The 19,982-nt window shown below is 40.2% G+C and overlaps 1 protein-coding gene across 1 annotated transcript in view; it reads left to right on the top strand.

The window, feature by feature from the left end:
* Positions 1–5,708, top strand: part of LOC132882588 (uncharacterized) — a 44,950-nt gene extending 39,242 nt beyond the window's left edge. Inside the window, exons 13-17 of the mRNA XM_060915680.1 lie at positions 168–503; positions 4,285–4,581; positions 4,693–4,802; positions 4,902–4,976; positions 5,121–5,708. Of these exons, the coding sequence (XP_060771663.1) occupies positions 168–503; positions 4,285–4,581; positions 4,693–4,802; positions 4,902–4,976; positions 5,121–5,201 (899 nt within the window). The 3' untranslated portion in view covers positions 5,202–5,708. The remainder of the gene's footprint in view (positions 1–167; positions 504–4,284; positions 4,582–4,692; positions 4,803–4,901; positions 4,977–5,120) is intronic.
* The last annotated feature ends 14,274 nt before the right edge of the window (positions 5,709–19,982 follow it).

The raw sequence follows: 19,982 nt of genomic DNA, 5'->3' as shown, positions 1-19,982 counted from the left end.
ATGAAGAAAGTGAAAGTGGATTTTTAGTCCATTGTGGAGGTTCCATGGCTGAAAAAAAGCTGAGAACCACTTTAGTGTATAATAATAATAATAATAATAATAATAATCTGATCCACAGTGTAGTCTGTGAGTGTAAAGATGAATCTGAAGCTGAATCTGTGATGCAGGTTTACTGTGTGCAGCTGGAGACGAGACAGTCACACTGCAGGAAGTGGAAGGAACCACTATAACTCTCCATACTGGGATAACTGGAATCCAGAGTGATGCTCAGATTCAGTGGTTTTATGGACCTGAGAAAGAAGAGAGAAAGACACTGATCAGTCAGGTGTTTAAAGGAGAAACTGTGACAGAAATCAGTGAGAGATTTAAAGAGCGACTGCAGCTGGACAGAATCAGTGGAGCTTTAACCATCAGGAACATCAGCAGAAACCTTTCTGAAGTTTATTTATTACACGTCATCACTGAACATCTCTCATCTAGGACTTTCAGTGTCAGTGTTTATGGTGAGTAAAAGTGTTTCTTTTCTCCTTCCTGTCCATGTTCAGACACATCACTTCAGAATTACAAAAATATTCAATCAGAGCCCAAGGAGTCATGAGATACAAACTTGTAGGAATGCAGTCAGTCGAATCTCATCTCATCTCATCTCATCTCATCTCATCTCATCTCATCTCATCTCATCTCATCTCATCTCATCTCATCATCTCTAGCCACTTTATCCTGTTCTACAGGGTCGCAGGCAAGCTGGAGCCTATCCCAGCTGACTACGGGCGAAAGGCGGGGTACACCCTGGACAAGTCGCCAGGTCATCACAGGGCTGACACATAGACACAGACAACCATTCACACTCACATTCACACCTACGGTCAATTTAGAGTCACCAGTTAACCTAACCTGCATGTCTTTGGACTGCGGGGGAAACCGGAGCACCCGGCGGAAACCCACGGGGAGAACATGCAAACTCTGCACAGAAAGGCCCTCGCCGGCCACTAACCACTACACCACCGTGCCGCTGTCAGTCGAATCGTCCAGGAAAATGATTTTTGAATGAATTCAGAATTCTCAGGAATTGTAACAGTGAACAAAAATAACAAATACATGTTTTTGTCACGTCTGCACCTGCTTACATGCAAGTCCCCACTTTCCAGAATTCACAGTGGCCTTCAAATATGGCCGCCATGGACTACAAAACCCATCCTGCACTTCACCGCTCACAGTCTCCTGGTTACTGTTTGCACTCACCTGCTCACAATCACTTCAGTCTCACAGCTCAGTATTTCAGGACTTCAGTTTTCTGACTTTACCCAGCCTTTCTTATTGTTCTGCAGATTTTGGGTTTTGGACTTTGCTTTCTGATATTGACTCCCACATCCTGTTTGTGTCTCGCCTGACAATTGCAGGGTCTTTTTCTTCTTTTTTTTTATTTTTACCTCCGCCAAGGAGGTTATGTTTTCAGTAGCATTGGTTTGGCTGATAGCAACATTACGGAAAAAGTTATGAACGGATTGCTCTGAAATTTTTTCCAGAAGTGTGACTGGGCACAAGTAACAATCCATTAAATTTTGGCGGTGATCCGGATCACCTTCTGGATCCAGGATTTTTTTAAAGGATTCTTTATCATTGCGAGATGAGCTGCTTGGCGGAGGTCTGCGCTCTCCGAGTGCTTTTCTAGTTTTTACTGTTTTCTGCATCACAGTTTAGATTTGTCTGTTAGTTTGCCTGAATAAAATCTCGGCTTTTATGTCTGTATGTCACCTGCATTCTGGAGAGTTTTTAGATGCTTGAGCAGATAAAAAGCTTTTCTTTCTGTTGTACAGTTGTGGGCAGAATTTTACATACAGTGACATGAATGTTGTCTTGGATATCAATGTTATGGCAATATTTGGGCTTTCAGTAATTTCTTTGAACTGTTCTTTTTCTGTGGCAGAATGATTGTCCAGCATACATCTCATCTCATTATCTCTAGCCGCTTTATCCTGTTCTACAGGGTCGCAGTCAAGCTGGAGCCTATCCCAGCTGACTACGGGCGAAAGGTGGGGTACACACTGGACAAGTCGCCAGGTCATCACAGGGCTGACACATAGACACAGACAACCATTCACACCTACAGTCAATTTAGAGTCACCAGTTAACCTAACCTGCATGTCTTTGGACTGTGGGGGAAACAGGAGCACCCGGAGGAAACCCACACGGACACAGGGAGAACATGCAAACTCCCCACAGAAAGGCCCTCGCCGGCCACGGGGCTCGAACCTGGACCTTCTTGCTGTTACGCAACAGTGCTAACCACTACACCACCGTGCCGCCCTGTCCAGCATACATCTTTAACTAAAAAAAGCACTAGAATTTCATGCACAAGTTTTGATTTTCTTTGGGTTTTCTGAACACAACACAGGGTCAAAATTATACATACAAAGTCAAAAATATACGTACAACACACCTAATATTTGGGTAAAATGTCTTTGCAAGATTCACCTTGACCAAACATTTTTGTTTACCATGAACAAGCTTCTGGCAGAATTCTTGTTGGATATTTCACGAATCTTCATGGTAGGCTTGGTAGAGTTCAATTATTATTATTTTTCTTGGCATGGACTCGACTTAAAGCACGCTCCATATATTTTCAATAGAGTTGAAGTCAGGACTTGTTTTAAGCTTAATGTTAGCCTGCTTTATCCTCCACAACCAGCTCTGATGCATGTTTGGGATCATTGTCCTGTTGTAAGTCCCAAGTCATGTCCAAGTTACTGATGGTTTATCCTGAAGAATTCTGAGGTAGTCCTTCTTCTTCATTATTCCATCCACTTTGTTCAATGAATCAGTTCCACTGGCAGCAAACCAGCCCCAGGGCATGATGATCCTTCCACCACCAACAGCTGGTACATTGTCCCTCTGTACATGGGGGTCATTGTGGCCAAACACCTCAATGTTTGTCTCATCTGACCATACAGCTATCCTCCAGAAGGCTTTTTCTTTGTCCGTGTGTTCAGCTTTAAACTTTAGTTAAGATTGAAGGTGTCAATTTTGGAGTAGGGCGTCATTTCTTGGATAGCAGCCACTTAATCCATGCTGAACTGAATTGTAGACAGTGATCCATCAGCTTCCAGTTCATGGCAGGGCTGTGGCATGGTGGTTCCCAGGTTGTTCCTGACCATCCAAACCAATTTTCATTCAGCTGAGAATGACTGTTTGGGTTTTCTTGAAGCAAAGTGGCTCGGCAAAGTGACTACACCTCACAGTAACTTGGATACAATTGTTTGAACTGATCTAATTTGCAGGTGTTTAGAAATGGCTCCAAGAGACATTCTGGAGTTGTGTATATCGGTGATCCTCTTTCTCAGAACCGCACTTATCTTTTCGGATTTTCCCATTTTATGATGTATGGATTGGAGACAGTACCTTTAATGAAGAGACAGGAGGCAAAGTTGGAGGTGGTGGAGTTGAGGATATTAAGGTTTGTGATGGGAGTGACAAGGTTGGACAGGATAACGAACGAGCACATAAGAGGGACAGCACATGTGGAGAGCTTGGGAATTAAGCTAAGAGAGATGAGACTGAGATGATATGGGTATATCCTGAGAAGAGATGCAGAACATGTTGGAAGGAGAACGTTGAGGATGGAGCTGTCAGGCACACGAAAACGAGGAAGGCCAAAGCGGAGATACATGGATGTGGTGAGAGAGGACATGAAAGTGGCAGGTGTGGTAGAGAAGGATGCGGAAGACAGGGAGCAATGGAGACAAAAGCTCCGCTGTTGCGACCCCTAATCTGGAGCAGCCAGAAGAAGAAGACTGTGTGTTGGTCAAGCCAATGAGTGCTGTAAACAAACCCTTTTTATGAAGGCACAGAGAAGCTACCAGCTGTAGTCAATCATAATCACTTACAGAAAGTTAAGAGACCTTGCCCTTGGCAAGATAAGAGACATTTTGGAAGTTTCAACACCTCTGAATTAATAATCTAAGTGAGCACATATGTACATTTTTGACACTGTATGTATAATTTAGACCCTGTGTTGATTTCATTAAAGCCAAATAAAATATTAACTTGTGCACTAAATTTAAGTGTTTAATTTAAAAAAAATATGTATGCTGTACAATCATTCTACCACAGAAAAAGAACAGTTCAAAGAAATTACTGAAAGCCCAAATATTGCCATTACATTCATATCCAAAATGACATTCATGTCACTGTATGTAAACTTCTGACACCAACTGTATAATCAAACATTATCTTCCATGTTGCTTTACATGACTTATGTTATTAATCTGTGCTTCTGTTTCTCAGCTCCAGTATCAGCTCCAGTAATCAGAAATCAAAGAGGAAACCGAAGCGTGTATTCTACAGAGCCGTGTTTCCTCCTGTGCTCTGTGGAGAATGGAGAAGATGTGAAGTTATCCTGGTACAGAGAGAATGAGAGAATCTCCTTCACCAATAACACAGATCTCAGTGTTCCCCTCAATCTCACACTTCAGATACAACACACAGAGAATAACAGGAACTCTTATATCTGTGTGTCTGCAAACCCTGTCAGCAATAAAACAACTTCTCTCAACATCATACAGCTCTGTTGTTATAACTCAGGTCCGTCAGAGAGGATTGGGTTTTGGTATTTTTGTCACATTGCCCAGCCCATGTGTGTGTCACAGGGAGATTTTTTTTCCGATGTTTATGATGATATCGTATTGTTCTCAGGACAAACTGATCATTCCTGTTCACTGCTCCCTGTCCTGATATCTACTGGAGTTTTCCTGTTATTAATATCCATACCTGTGTGGGTTTGGCTAAAGAGAAAACACAACAAGGCAAGAAACTGATCTTTCTGTTTTTGTGTTCAGTAGAGATTTTTTTCCCCTTTTACCCTGCTTATTAACATGAATCAGATTTTTTTCATATATCTTTAGTTTCTGAAAAAACTTGGGGAACTGACTTACACTGAGGTGGAATTTACAGCTCGCAGTGCAGAGAGAGTTAAAAAGGTAAACATCTCAATTAAACTGTTAAATTATCATGAGGTGAAATGTTTCAGTGGTTTTAGCATTAATGAAAAATCACATGACTTCCACAGGAGTGATAAAATCTCCCCCGATTCAGAGACTGAAATATACTGTTGTCTCTGACAGGAAGAAGATTCGAGAATAACGGATGATGATCAAGAGCAGAAAACCTTCGTGCTGTATTCAGTGATGAAGAGACTCTCATAATTCAATACATCCGTCTTTTGTTTTGGTCACAAATGATCTCCGTATTCTGGAAACCACTGATATGTTTACATCATGTACATTCGGTTTAATAGGAATTAAAATTTTCATGATGATATTATAAGAAGTAGATTCCACGGCACAGTGGTGTAGTGGTTAGCATGGTCGCCTCACAGTAAGAAGGTTCCGGGTTCGAACCCAGCGGCCGGCGAGGGCCTTTCTGTGTGGAGTTTGCATGTTCTCCCTGTGTCTGCGTGGGTTTCCTCCGGGTGCTCTGGTTTCCCCCACAGTCCAAAGACATGCAGTTAGGTTGACGTAGGGCAGCCTTGGGCTGAGGTGCCCTTCAGCAAGGTACCTGACCCCTGACTGCTCCCCGGGCGCTTTGGTGTGGCTGCCCACTGCTCTGAGTGTGTGCGTGTTCACTGCTTCAGATGGATTAAATGCAGATGATGAATTTCATTGTGCTTGAAGTGTGCATGTGATGAATAATAAAGGTTTCTTCTTCTTCCAGAGTCTGACTGATTCCTGTCTGAACTGGTTTTGTTGGTGTTGAAATTTGTGTTTGTCTCGTCATCTCACACGCTCTCTCATTATATCATCAGGAGCAGCAACAGTTAAACTGACTTATTTCTCCAAAATGCAGAAAAAAAATCTTGCATCTGATTTCAAGATTCACATTTAACCCTGAAACCAACTGACGGGACACAAATCTACAGAGCTGAGTTGTGCTTTTCACTTTCACAAGTGTTCAGGTCCCTCAATGTTTGAGATAAATACTGACAAGTTTATTTTTCTACTATCTGTAATACACAACCTCCAAACACACAGAAAAAGTTATTCACTGTGAACAGAGAAAAGAAAAAACAAAACTGTGACCGTTGTTCTAGTTGGTGGAGAGGTTTGTGGTTGGTTCTCAGTGTTCAGCTCTCCATCTCTCACACAGTAAAGGGGAAGTGGTGATGGCCTGATACTGCAAAAATCACCATCTGAATATTTTACACAAGGCCTGTGACACCTCGAAAAGATGAAAAAAGGGATTATTCTGTCTGATCTAAACTCACTGTTCATGTTGTGACCCAAATGAATCTTTTTACAGAATAAATCTCCAGATGCAGATTGTCTAAAACTTTGAATGAGCTCACTATTTCTAAAATGTAACATCTGTAATATTATAAAGTCATAAATTTTCTAATGAGCTCGACTGAAATTATTCTCTCCAGGTTTTTCTCCACATCTTGTAAATGTAATTGAATCAAACACACAGGAACGAATTTTAAACCTCATCTCCACTAAATCCATCTGAAAAAGCTGTTTTCTATCAAATGTACATGGACATTGGTGAGAGGAAAGCATGTAGTGAGCGTGTAGAGACTGAACACACTGAGACAGGACGTCCGCCCAGCGCTCTGATGAATGTGGGACAGTAAAGACGCCGAGCTAACAGTAAGGGAACATTGTGTACAGCAGCAACAGAACGGCACTGAACACAACGTTCTTCACTGATAAAGACTCTGAGGACAACTGAACAAACATGCTGCTGAATATTTCAGTAGAAATCAGGACTCTCAGGACTCTTCTCCTGCTGCGCTGTAAGTTCGTGTCTTTCCTTCACAACAGAAGAAACTGTAACTGTAAATATAGTTTGATCAAATAAGTTCATCATGAAGCAGGTGAAAGTGGATTTTTAGTCCATTGTGGAGGTTCCATGGCTGAAAAAATGCTGAGAACCTCTTTTGTGTATAATAAAAAAAAAAATAATAATCTTCATCATCATCACAAACCTGAACCACAGTGGAGTCTGTGAGTGTAAAGATGAATCTGAAGCTGAATCTGTGATGCAGGTTTACTGTGTGCAGCTGGAGACGAGATGGTCACACTGCAGGAAGTGGAAGGAACCACTATAACTCTCCATACTGGAATAACTGGAATCCAGAGTGATGCTCAGATTCTGTGGCTTTATGGACCTGAGAAAGGAGAGGAAACAATACTGAACAGTCAGGTGTTTAAAGGAGAAACTGTGACAGAAATCAGTGAGAGATTTAAAGAGCGACTGCAGCTGGACAGAATCAGTGGAGCTTTAACCATCAGGAACATCAGCAGAAACCTTTCTGGAGTTTATTTATTCCAAGTTGTTACTCCACGTCTCTCATCCAGGACTTTCAGTGTCAGTGTTTACGGTGAGTACATTTTATATTTTCACTCGTTCTCATCACAAAGTGTAATTAGATCCGAGCTCAGTTTGTTCTTCTCTCTGCTCCTGTGTCGTCTCCGTACATAACCACACACTCAGTCCATGACCTTTCAACCTTTGAAGGATGAATTTTAATACTTCCTTTGGTAAATTTTTATTTTTAATAACCTCACAATGAAATGCAGATGAATACTCTGAATGCCTGCTTTTAGCTCATCTCACTGTATTCAGTACAGAAAATTAAAAGATGCTTCATATCAGGATTAAATGTGAGGCTGCAGTGGAGGAAAGAGGATAAAACAGAGTCGAGGAAAAGTTCTGCTCCTGGAGTAATAATTCACTTCAGTAAATGTAATGATCCAGAAAATTACTTCAGTTAAAGTAAATCAGTGGTTTGGTGTCAAACAGTTCAAGTAAATAATTTACAAATTACTTTTTATGTTGAAAACTGAGGTGAAAAACTACCTCCTGGCTCCACCCCTGGAAGGCGTGTCATGGCTGTGGGTCTGTGGGAAGTTGTTCTGTCCGCCATGGACAATCTCCCTGAGGTTTTTCTGTGACTCGACGCGGATGGTGGAGGAGAAAGAACGGGGAGAGGTTCTTGCTTCAACAGTGATTGAACGGAACTTCTTCCAATTTAAATCTTCGAGATTTTGGCTGAGTGGAGTTTTGGGGGGCTGGAGGTGTGATCCGGGATTTGCAGGAAGTGAGTGAGATGGAGGGGATTGAGGAGGCAGATGAAGGTGGTGATCTAGCGTCAAGCGACTACAATGAGAGAAATATATACTCAGGAGAATGGCAAAGGGTCAATCGAGGAAGTAAGAAAAGGAAAATACTAGAACCCGATGAAGTGAGGAGAGAGGAAGGTAAAAGAAATGAAATTAAAGTTATCCTTAGATTCCAATCCCCGTGTACTTTAAATCCTTTAAAAGTTAGTGAGGCAGTATACAAGTTAGTAGGTGAAGTACAAACAGTCAAAACCTTAAGAGATGGCAATTTGATGATTGTGTGTAGAGATAGAGACCAGCAGCAGGGGTTAATGAAGTGTAAAACATTATTGGGGAAAGCGATAAAGCTGCAAGTGTGGGAGGAAAAGGGAAAGTGTATGGGTGTGATATCTGGAGTATTTACTGAGTTGACAGAGGAACAGATCCGAGTTAACATTAAAGGGGTTAAAGTAACCAAGGTGAAACATTTGCCTATTACAAGAGATGGAGTCACAAGTCCTAGTTTGTCAGTTATGATAGCTCTGGACAAAGAGCGATTACCGGAAAGAGTTAAGATTGGGTATGTCAGTTATGCAGTACGAGCATACATTCCTCCACCAACAAGGTGTTTTAAATGCCAAAGGTTTGGGCATATTGCTGCAGCTTGTAGGGCTAAAGCCAGGTGTGCCAAGTGTGGGGGGAACATGAATATGGCAAGTGTGCTGTAGGAACTAAAATAAAGTGTTGTAACTGTGGAGGGGAGCACAGCGCTGCTTATAAAGGATGTGAGGCCCATAAAAGAGCAGTACGGATTCAAAACATAAGGGTGAAGCAGAAACTTACCTATGCTGATGCAATCAAAAAGATAGATAGCAAAGTACGATCTGATGCTAAAGCAGTGTCTGTGTCTCAACCTGTGTCTCAACCTCATACTCAAAGAGTTGCACAATCTTTGAGTTATAAAGTTTCTGAAGACACTTTGATTGTGGAGAAGAAAAAGTTTGTTGCCTTCATAGTGGAAGTTAACAGTTGCTCAGCTCAGACAGATAGCAGAACAGAGAGAATAAAGATTATCACAAGAGCAGCAGAAAAGTACCTGGATATAGGGGAATTATCCGTTGAGTCTGTAAATGCAGTATTAGTGACCAGAGTGTCTGAAAGTCAGCAGTCATGTGGTGGTGTTTTATAATGGTACTGTCCATATTACAGTGGAATGCCAGGAGTTTAATTGCGAATGGGCAAGAATTTAAACATTTTATTGAAAAACAGCAGGTTAAACCTAATATCATTTGTATTCAAGAAACATGGTTAAAGCCATCACTTGACTTTATAATCTATGGATATGTAGCAGGACGCAAAGATAGAAGCCTAGGAACAGGTGGGGGAGTAGCCACATTTATTCAACAGGGACTTAATTACAAAGCACAAAATATAAATGAAGAAACTGAAGTAATATCAGTGGAAGTATGGGTGGGTAGAACTAAGTTTAAAATAATTAACTTCTATAACCCTTGTCAAAAGATTAGAAGAGATTTTTTAGATATTTTTTGTGTGGAGGGAAATTATAGAAATATTTTATGTGGAGACTTCAATGCTTATAACACATTATGGGGAAGCAAAAGAACAGATGATAATGGGAGTACTGTTGAGGAGTTTATGGATGACCACAATCTAGTCTGTTTAAATGATGGAACAGGCACTAGGTTTGATCTAGTACATGGAACAGAATCAGCACTTGACCTTACCTTACTTTCAGAATGATTAGCAGGAGTCAGTCAGTGGGAAGTTCTTAATAATAACCCATTAGGAAGTGATCATTACCCAATTTGGACCAAGATACAAGAGCAGAATGCTAATTTGGATGAAAACTGGTACCCAAGATGGAAAATGAGAGAGGCTAATTGGGGGCTATATAGCATGAAGGCAAGTGGCAAACTTATGGAGAATATGTCAAACTTAAGTGATGATGTTGAATTAGTAAACTCCATAATCACAAATATATTATATGAGTCGTTAGAGGAGGTTCTGGGTGAGTCTTCTGGGATAAGGGAAAAGAAAATGGTGCCATGGTGGTCAGATGAATGTAAAAAAGCGGTCAAAGCCAGAAATAAAGCATTTAGAATGCTGAAATCTAATCATTCCTTCAATAATTTAATACTATATAAAAAGGTACAGTCTCAAGTTAAAAGAGTAATAAGGGAAACTAAGAGGAATTACTGGAGGAGTTTCTGTAATAATATTGGATCAGAAGTCAAGGTCTCCGAGATATGGGGAATGATCAGAAAGATGGGAGGAATAAGAAGGGACTTCTCTTTACCAGTAATTAAAGATAGTGATGGTGAAGCAGTAAATAATGATGAAAAAGCAGAGATGCTTGCTAGGGCCTTTGTTAAAGTGCATAGCTCTAAAAACTTAACAAATGAAGAGTTATTATGGAGAACAAAAATGATTGAAGATAATGGAAACGTATTAGGAAAGAAAGATATAAGTGAGGGCGCACTTGATAATAATTTTACATTATTTGAACTGAAAAGAGCATTAGTGGGTGTTAAAAATACGTCTCCAGGTAAAGATAGAATTTGTTACAAAATGATTGAACAATTATCTGATGTGGCTAAAAGTGTGATTTTAAAGTTATATAATAAAATTTGGGAGCAAGGTAAGCTGCCCTCTAGCTGGAAACATTCAGTAGTGGTACCTATAGCTAAGCCAGGTAAGGATAAAGCAGAGGTCAAAAGCTATAGGCCTATAGCACTAACATCTAATCTTTGTAAGTTAATGGAAAGGATGATAACTAAAAGGTTAGTATATGAGATTGAAAAAAGAAGTCTTTTCTCTCCACATCAAAGTGGGTTTAGAAATGGCCGTACTACTATGGATCCAATAATCTGCCTAGAAAATGAAATTAGGAAAGCTCAAGCAAATAAGGAGTCAGTCTTGGCAACATTCTTTGATATTGAAAAAGCATATGATATGCTCTGGAAAGAGGGTCTTTTACTTAAATTGAATAAAATGGGAATAGAAGGCAAAATGTTCAATTGGATTAGAGATTTTTTAAGGAATAGAACCATAGAGGTAAGAGTTGGAGCGAGCCATTCAAAAATCTATGCTATAGAAAATGGTACCCCACAGGGTAGCGTCTGCAGCCCAATTCTATTTAATTGAATGATTAATGATGTTTTTAACAATATTGATTCCAGAATCAGTAGAGCACTTTATGCAGATGATGGAGCACTGTGGGTGAGAGGCCGAAATTCTGATAGTCTAAGGAACAGAATGCAAATAGCTATAAACGAGGTTGAAAGATGGTCACATGAGTGGGGGTTTCATTTATCTGTTGAAAAGACACAAGTTATATGTTTCTCAAAAAAAAGGGTTAACCCTACAGTGGACCTCAGGTTGTATGGGCAGCCACTCAAGCAAACGGATAGTAAGTAAGTAAGTAAGTAAGTAAGTAAGTAAGTAAGTAAGTAAGTAAGTAAGTAAATTTAATTTGTATAGCACATTTAAACACAGCATGCACTGACCAAAGTGCTGTACAGAGTCAGTATTAAAAGACAAATAATTTAATTTAAGATACCTTGGTGTATGGTTCGATAACAAACTTTCTTTTAAAAATCATATTCAAAAGGTTATAGACAAATGTAAAAAGGGAATTAATATTCTAAAATGCTTAGCAGGGACTGACTGGGGGGCATCAAGCACATCCTTGAAAATAATTTATAGTGCCCTAATCCGACCAGTGTTGGATTATGGATGTATAGCATATAGTTCAGCAGCCAAGACTTCCTTGTTAGAGCTAAACAAGATACAAGCCAAAGCCCTCCATATATGCTGTGGTGCCTTCAGGACCTCTCCAGTCCCAGCACTTCAGGTGGAAGTAGGGGAGATGCCACTGGACCTCAGGCGACTGAAATTATCAGTATCATATTGGCTAAACCTACAGGGTCATGAAGACAATCACCCAACCAAACAGGTACTAAGGGAATGCTGGGAGTATGGTCGACCCGTACGCAGTTTTGGGTGGGATGGTAATCAGCAGGCAGATCAATTGGGGATCAGTGACATTCCTCTTTGCAAAACAATTACAAGGTCAATTATTCCCCCTTGGTTATTTTATTTCCCTATTGTAAATTTGAAAACTAAGGAGATTGCAAACCAGAATGTACAGCAGTATTTAGAAGTAATGTATGATGACACGACACAGATATATACAGATGCTTCTAAAGACGAAACTGGTAAGACAGGAGCAGCAGTATTCATCCCCAGCTACAATATAAGTATTGGGAAAAGGACGTCAGATCACTTGTCAATTTTTTCAGCAGAAATGATGGCTATTATACTGGCCCTGCAGTGGGTGGAGGAGGTGAAGCCTAGTAAAGCAGTTATTTGCTCAGATTCTATGTCTTCCTTAAAGGCGTCGTGCGGTAATTTCAGCAATCAGGCTATATCATGTGTCAAAATGTCGGGTTTGGTGGGTTATTCAAGCCCCTCGGTTTCCCGCGATCTCAGTGTCACGATGCGCCCGCTACAAGCATTTAAAGTTGACGCGCACAGCCAAATTTAGGCAGCCAGCCGTTAACTAGGTCAACTTATGTGTGACGTCATACCAGTAACCTCCCTTGGGTGATGCTGGCCTGTCGCCATGTTTTCTCTATAGCGTGCATTTACCAGAGTTGTTTACATTGTGGATTTTGTGGATTTATTCAGTTTGTGGATAGTTTTGAACACTCAAAACACTATGAAATGATGTATTAATATTCTGTGATACAAAATGCCTAATCGGTGTATTGTGTTTGGCTGTAACAATGAACACTGAACACTATTTGTGACTGTTATCAATGGATCTGATTTCAAGCTCATGGCTAGGTATTGATAGAAAAAAAATATTTTTTTAAAAACACATGTTTTAAGTGTTTCTATGTATCAATCATTAATTGTACAAAATGATTTTCATACATTTATGTATTTGTCATATCTTTCTTTGTCACATGAAGTGTTGTCTTGAAATATGTGGCACATAATTTTAGCAAATGGATGACAGAAGATTAATTGAAAGATTTATGCCACAGAGCTGCCTTTAACTAATAATTATCACTTATTACTGACGATTGTATGTTTACTAAACAATACAATACAAAGCTCAATACTCCCAGCCTATAACATACTGAATATTAAGTTAAAATCATCCGCAATAAAAGGAAAATGATGAAAACTGGAATATCAAGGGGTCTACTGTATCAGAAGGCCCACTGCATTTCGCGAGATCGCAAGCTGTCAAGTTGCTAGAATTCAATCTTTCTAGCTATACTTTCACCCCCTACAGCTATCAGTATTACACATAATCATAGATTAATCACACAGCATTCTAATTCAAGTGAAAATGGTCTTTAAAAATACACACAAGTAGTGATTTAGTCAGAGAAACCAACCAAAACAAGTCTTCAAGTCGCCGGTCTTCTTCATTCTCGTCTTCGTTTCTGTCGTCGTCAGAACTGTCCTCATTTTCTTCTGAAGATGAGCGCTCAGGTTCAAATCTGTAAGGCTGGATACCACCAGGACATTCAGCTGTCAAAATCTCTACTTGTGGGCCATTTTCTTCTTCTGTATCAGTAAAATCAAAGCTAATTTCCTCAGCATCGCTCCTATTTTCTGGTGTGTCCGCCATTGCAACTGCACTGAGTGGTTACTGGTATGACGTCACGCAGCTGTTCCATTGACCGAGAGGGGGCGCTGCGAACGCGGGAAATTTCAAGTGACGGGCATGACCAAATAAGGACCGATTACAACCGCGGGAAGCTTTTGAAAAATCGACGGTCAATTTATTTCGAATCTCGAAAGCATTCTGGTGCAGAATAATGCGACTTTTATCGCCACTGCGTGACGCCTTTAAATAGTATCCAGAGTGGAAAATCTACATACCGACAAGATCTCTTAGATGAAATTAACCATCTTGTATTTAAGATAAATCAACATAAAACTTTTATTCAGTTCACATGGGTTCCAGCTCATAAGGGGGTTGAGGGTAATGAGAAAGTGGATAAAATGGCCAAAGAGGCCATCAAGGCAAATGAGGTTGAGTTAGAAGTCCCATTAAGCAAGGCAGAAATTAAAGTAATAATTAAAGACAACATCAACAAAATGTGGCAGGAGAGATGGAATACAGAGGAGAAAGGAAGGCATCTATATAATTTACAAAAGGAGGTGGTGTTTAGAAGGGGTGGTGAACTGAAACGACAGGAGGAGGTTTGGTTGACGAGGCTGAGGATAGGACACACAAGTCTAAATAGTGGGTTGTATACAATAGGGAAACATCATTCTGGGGCCTGTGCACACTGTGGAGAAGTAGAAAAGGTTGAGCATGTTCTTATACACTGTACACAGTATTCCAGTGAAAGAGAGAAGATGGGGAGAACATTAAGAAAATCTGTAACTATAGACAACTTATTAAGTCAGCCATTCACACAACCAGCAGTAACAGCTCTAACACAGTATTTAAAGGACACTCAACTAGCAAATAGAATTTAGTTTTTTTTTTATAATCACTTTGCAATGACTTGTTTATTTGTTTATCCTCGTGAAGGGTTTCACGGGAAGATCCTCGTATCCTCGTAAATGGTTTACGGGAAGATTTTTGTTTGGTTTTTGTTCGGTTATCCTCGTAATTGGTTTACGGGAAGATTTTGTTCGGTTATCCTCGTAATTGGTTTACGAGAAGATTTTTTGTTCGGTTATCCTCGTAATTGGTTTACGGGAAGATTTTGTTCGGTTATCCTCGTAATTGGTTTACGGGAAGATTTTTTGTTCGGTTATCCTCGTAATTGGTTTACGGGAAGATTTTTTGTTTGGTTATCCTTGTAATTGGTTTATGGGAAGATTTTTTTGTTTGGTTATCCTCGTAATTGGTTTACGGGAAGATTTTGTTTGGTTATCCTCGTAATTGGTTTACGGGAAGATTTTTTTTTCTGGTTACACAAATTCTAGACAATTTGGCCGGAGTTTCTCTAAGCTCTGGTGAGGTGGGACGAGGGCTGATAGGGCATGCCCGCCCTCTGAGCACCAATACACGTCAAGAAGAGCAAGGATTGACTCAAGCATACATCTCTTAATATTGTTAAAGGTCCCATGGCATGAAATTTTCACTTTCTGAGGTTTTTTAACGTTAAAATGAGTTCCTCTGACCTTCTTAAGTCACCCCAGTGGCTAGAAATTTCATAATGTGTAAACCAAACTATGCCAAAGATTTGAGAATGGAGCGTCAAAATGGCGCGCTGATAAACTCTTCCCTTGCCTACGTCAGCAAGGGAGATGATCCCCACGCCCCCCCTCTGGATTCCCACCCACTGTATGGATTGCCCGCCCAGCTCAAAAGTTGCCACCAAACATGGAAGTTGCGCTGTACATGGATGTGACAACACAGAAAGGAGTCTGTTTTTACTGCCGACGGGAGAGCTCCTGAAGACACAGTGGCTTAATTTTATTTACTCCAATAATACGCCGTCGAGTCTACCTAAGACGGTGTATGTTTGTCGGAAGCATTTTCCTGATGAATGTTTCCACAACTTGGGACAGTACAGGGCAGGTTTTGCACATCAACTGTCACTGAAGCCTGGGTCCGTACCAAGCATCCCTGCCGCATCAGCCACAAACACCGAACAAGTAAGTGTATAACTGTTAAGTCGTTTTGCCGTGTTTTAAAATCGGTGCCACGTTAGCCTTGCAATGGCTACATTAGCTGTGCAGCTAACCGCTTCCTGCAGTTAGCCAGGTACTCTGCGCTACAAAACCAAAAAGCATGCAGCATGCTCTGTTATAATAGCCAATCAAAACAGTTTTTACAAAGACACCCACATTCTTTTTTTTAAGTCACTTGTTCATTTTATTTGTTTGTTTGTTCAGTAAAAACCCAAACATTTGTTGAATTTATTTTATTTCCTTGCATCGCACCTTAATGACGTCAGCGCGCGGTATTTTTCCCTTCGCGGTTTGTTCCTTCTCTCTTGCCATAGTAAGACACCCACATCCGCTTGTTCCAACCCACTGGAGGTAGCGTCACAGTGCTGTTAGCCAATCAGAGGTAACACGTTTACATGTCATGAATATTAATGATAAGACCTGCCCCCACCCTCTACCCTTCCCCGCCTCCTGCTTCTCATTAGCAAAACGACGCACTGGGAAAAGCGCTGAAATGGGGCTTTCTCCCAGGAGGCTATATCTACGTGCCGAGGGTTCATTTCGAGAAAGGCTGTGGATATAACATCCGGAAACCTCCACGAGCCCATTTAAAGCATCAACAAACCACCATGCCATGGGACCTTTAATATTCTACTCCATTCTATTTTACTATTTCAGCTAGAAGGCTAGAATTCTTCTGTGACCTTGTGTCTCACTGTGTACTGTACTGTTGTGATGACACATTGCTCGAGACATAATATTGATATCTTTTTGAACACTCTATCAGGACATGACCTGCTCAAGGTCTGACTACAGGCTCAGTTTTGATTTATTCTCATGCAGACATTTGCAATGATTAATATCCCTTAAGATCACACCTCAGCCCAGTAGATGGTGGTAATACACATCGATTGTTAACCGCCAATAAATCGAAAGAAGAAGAAGAAGACAATCTCCCCCAGACCACCAGAGGGCGCCATCTCTCTTTTTCAGCTTCTTCTTTTCTTGTCTGGATGAGTTGCAGTGTTTGGGAACCTGAACTGGGTTTCACCAGGGCCCTGTACTATGAAGCGGGTTTTCTGGCTTACCAGGGTAACTTCGAGAGTAACTTGATCACGTGCAGTGTAACTTCCTGATTAACCCATATGACGAAAGTTGGCTATGTTCAAACCGAGGTATGCTGCCATGGCAATTTACGCTGCATCTCAAACCTGCTCGTCTCAGGTTATGTTCTTGGTTAACCCGAGGTTTCCGATTAACCACACCCTTTTTAAACACCACCTCTCCACCTACATTTCCTCTAGAGACAATGCCAGCGTACCTGGATGACCCGTGCGATATCGGAGTGCAGATTAGAGATGGGATTTATGGCTCTTTGATGGGATCCGCATCTTTGTGATCCGTTCTTTGAAAAGAGCCGTTCAAAAGACTGGCTCATTTGGCTCTTTTTAAATATTTATTCAGTTTTAAGAAGACAGCGTCTAAAGAAGCCAGATCCCTCTGCTTAGACAGTGACATCAATATTTCTGGACATACCTTTTATATAAAGCAACCTAGACTTACATTATTGTAACCCCTAAACGCTCATAAATAACCATTAAAAAACAATGAGGGCTTCAATGAATGTCCATGCAGAACGGCTTTTCTGTAAAAAAAAAAAAAAAGAACCCACTCAAGAACATAGTTATCAAGAACGCAAGAATATTTTATAGAAAAACACTTGTTTTACAAAAATATTTAAGTCTGAGATACAAAATAGATACAACTACAATAAATATAACACAAGAACTAGTTATCACACAAGAACATTTTAATAGAAAAAAACAAACTTTCTATATTAAAAATATTGAAATTGTAACAAAAATAGATACAACTAAACAGTCAGATAAATAGATAAAGTTATAACAAGAACACAAGATTATTTTAATAGGAAAAAACAAACTATTAATGCAAAAAATATATTATTAGAAAAATAGATACAACTAGACAAACAGATAAATAAATAAAATACACAAAAATAGAACAAACAAAATGACGATAGAATAAATTAAATGAACGTCCGTGCAAAGTAGTTTTCCCACAATATTATCATTAATATCACACAACAACATTATAAACTATATACAAAACAATTTGAACTATTAGGCAAACAGATAAAACTTGAATAAATAAAAGGCAAATGAACGCTTGCTTGCACGCACACACACACCATTATGAATGATGTTTTTATATTTCATTTTCACCTGTTGCCAGGTGCGTTTGGCACTGCTGTTGCCTCTGAAATGTTCACAGGACATACACCAACTTAGTCAAAGGGACTGAACAGTCAGTCATCCTAATTCATGTGACTCTGTGCACATATCAGCTTAAGTAGGCTACTCCATGAATTTACCTTACCAAATTTTATTCAGGATTTTTCGGACATTAAACAAGCTATATATGACTGGGGCCACGTCGAAGGACCATTTTCTGTGACTTGTGATTGATCATGAAGCTTTCTCTCATCCTATACTTCTGTTCTGGAACATGTAGAAGGGAGAACGTACTTACGCATTTACCCGATCGGCAATTCGTTGCCAACATGCTTGCCGCTCCTTATTGGCAGCCGCTGTGTTAGATTTTGCTCTTAATGTTGTTTTGAACTCCTCGTAGCTTTGCATTATGACAGCGCATTCTTCCTCCGTGAAGTACGGCGACCGTGCCATTGTGAACAGTGGTGATTTGCGCTGATAACCTCCCCTTTAACGTGAACGCGCATTAACCCTGATTAGGTTAACACAGGTTTAACAAATCAACTTCATAACTGGCGTCGTAGTACCGTTTAACCCCAAACAAGATAACCAGGTTTTGTCAACCCCGGTTTAGCGGGGGAACCCTGGGTTACTTCTGGGTAGGTTGACCTCCGTTCGTAGTACAGGGCCCTGATTAGTTTCTTGGTGTTTGTTTTCCTGAGAAGTTTGTGTTCCTGTCATAGTTTTTCGAAATGTTGGTTTGTTTTGTGAGTTCCTGGTTCTTTTTCCACCTCAGTTTAATTTGAACAATTACTAATTCCATGGTTCAGTGATGTCGAGTGAATGGGATCAGTTCATGTCCTATAGATGTGATTCAGTGAGGTTATAAAATCTCCTGAGGATGTTGGTGCTGATGTGAAGAAATGAGTGCAGGATGAAAATGAACAGTGCAGTATAACGGCACAGCAGCGAATGTTAGTCTCACAACACCAGGAACCCAATGATGGAGGGACAAAAACAAAGGGTGTTCATGTTCACTCAGTTCAGTCACATGAAACCGATGCTGAATTAAATAATTTCAATCAGTTTTTTATTCAGTGTAAATGTTTGACAGAGAGACTCAGCCGTCTCCACTGACTCAGGCGCTGCTGCGACACATTTGGTGCCTCGTGTGGAAACTTTCAGCAGGTTTTGTTTTCACTTGGACTCAAAATTTAATCAACTAAAAGTTGAACATACTGTGTTTTAATGGGTTAGTTTTCTGCAGTGAAGTGTATTTTTATTTTTCACTCTTCCATTAGCTCCGTCCGTATCACCTTTCTTTGACTTTAGCGCTTTTTTCCGTGTTTTTTTTTTTTTTTGTCTTTTTACAACTACACACGTCTGGTGTGTATTATTATTATTATTATTATTATTATTATTATTATTATATCCTATGGATATTTCTGGTGTCAAAATGCGGTGCAACGGAGATTTTATACTCGGAAACAACTGCTTGCCCTACGTCCGAGGGGACATGACGGCATTGTCCACTTAATACCTGCGGAAGTGAGGAGGAGGTACTGGGGCTGCAGAGCTGGGGCCAAGCGCAAGGCCAAGAAGATGGAGGGGCGGTGGAGGTACAAACCCTCGGTTCCGTTGGTGCTTATGGGGAATGGGAACTTGCTAACTAGGGTTGCAAAATTCCTGGGAATTTTCAGAGTGGAAAATTTCCATGGAAATTTTGGGAATTAATGGGAATTTATGTGAATTTTGGGGAACTTTTGGGAATTTTCAAAACCAACTTTACTTAAAAATTGATACAAAAAATGAGGTCCTTTTATTCAGATTAGGATATTTCTCTGGGTCTCTGTTCTGTTCAGAAGAACATACAAGCAAAAACAAGCATGTAACTAATTAAACAACTGAGAAAATTAATAACCACCAAATGTTTTACAAGGGGCGGCATGGTGGTGTAGTGGTTAGCGCTGTCGCCTCACAG

The sequence above is a fragment of the Neoarius graeffei genome, chromosome 3 (genome assembly GCF_027579695.1).
Source record: "Neoarius graeffei isolate fNeoGra1 chromosome 3, fNeoGra1.pri, whole genome shotgun sequence".
NCBI classification, from domain to species: Eukaryota; Metazoa; Chordata; class Actinopteri; order Siluriformes; family Ariidae; genus Neoarius; species Neoarius graeffei.
This window is presented reverse-complemented; position numbering and strand designations above follow the sequence as displayed.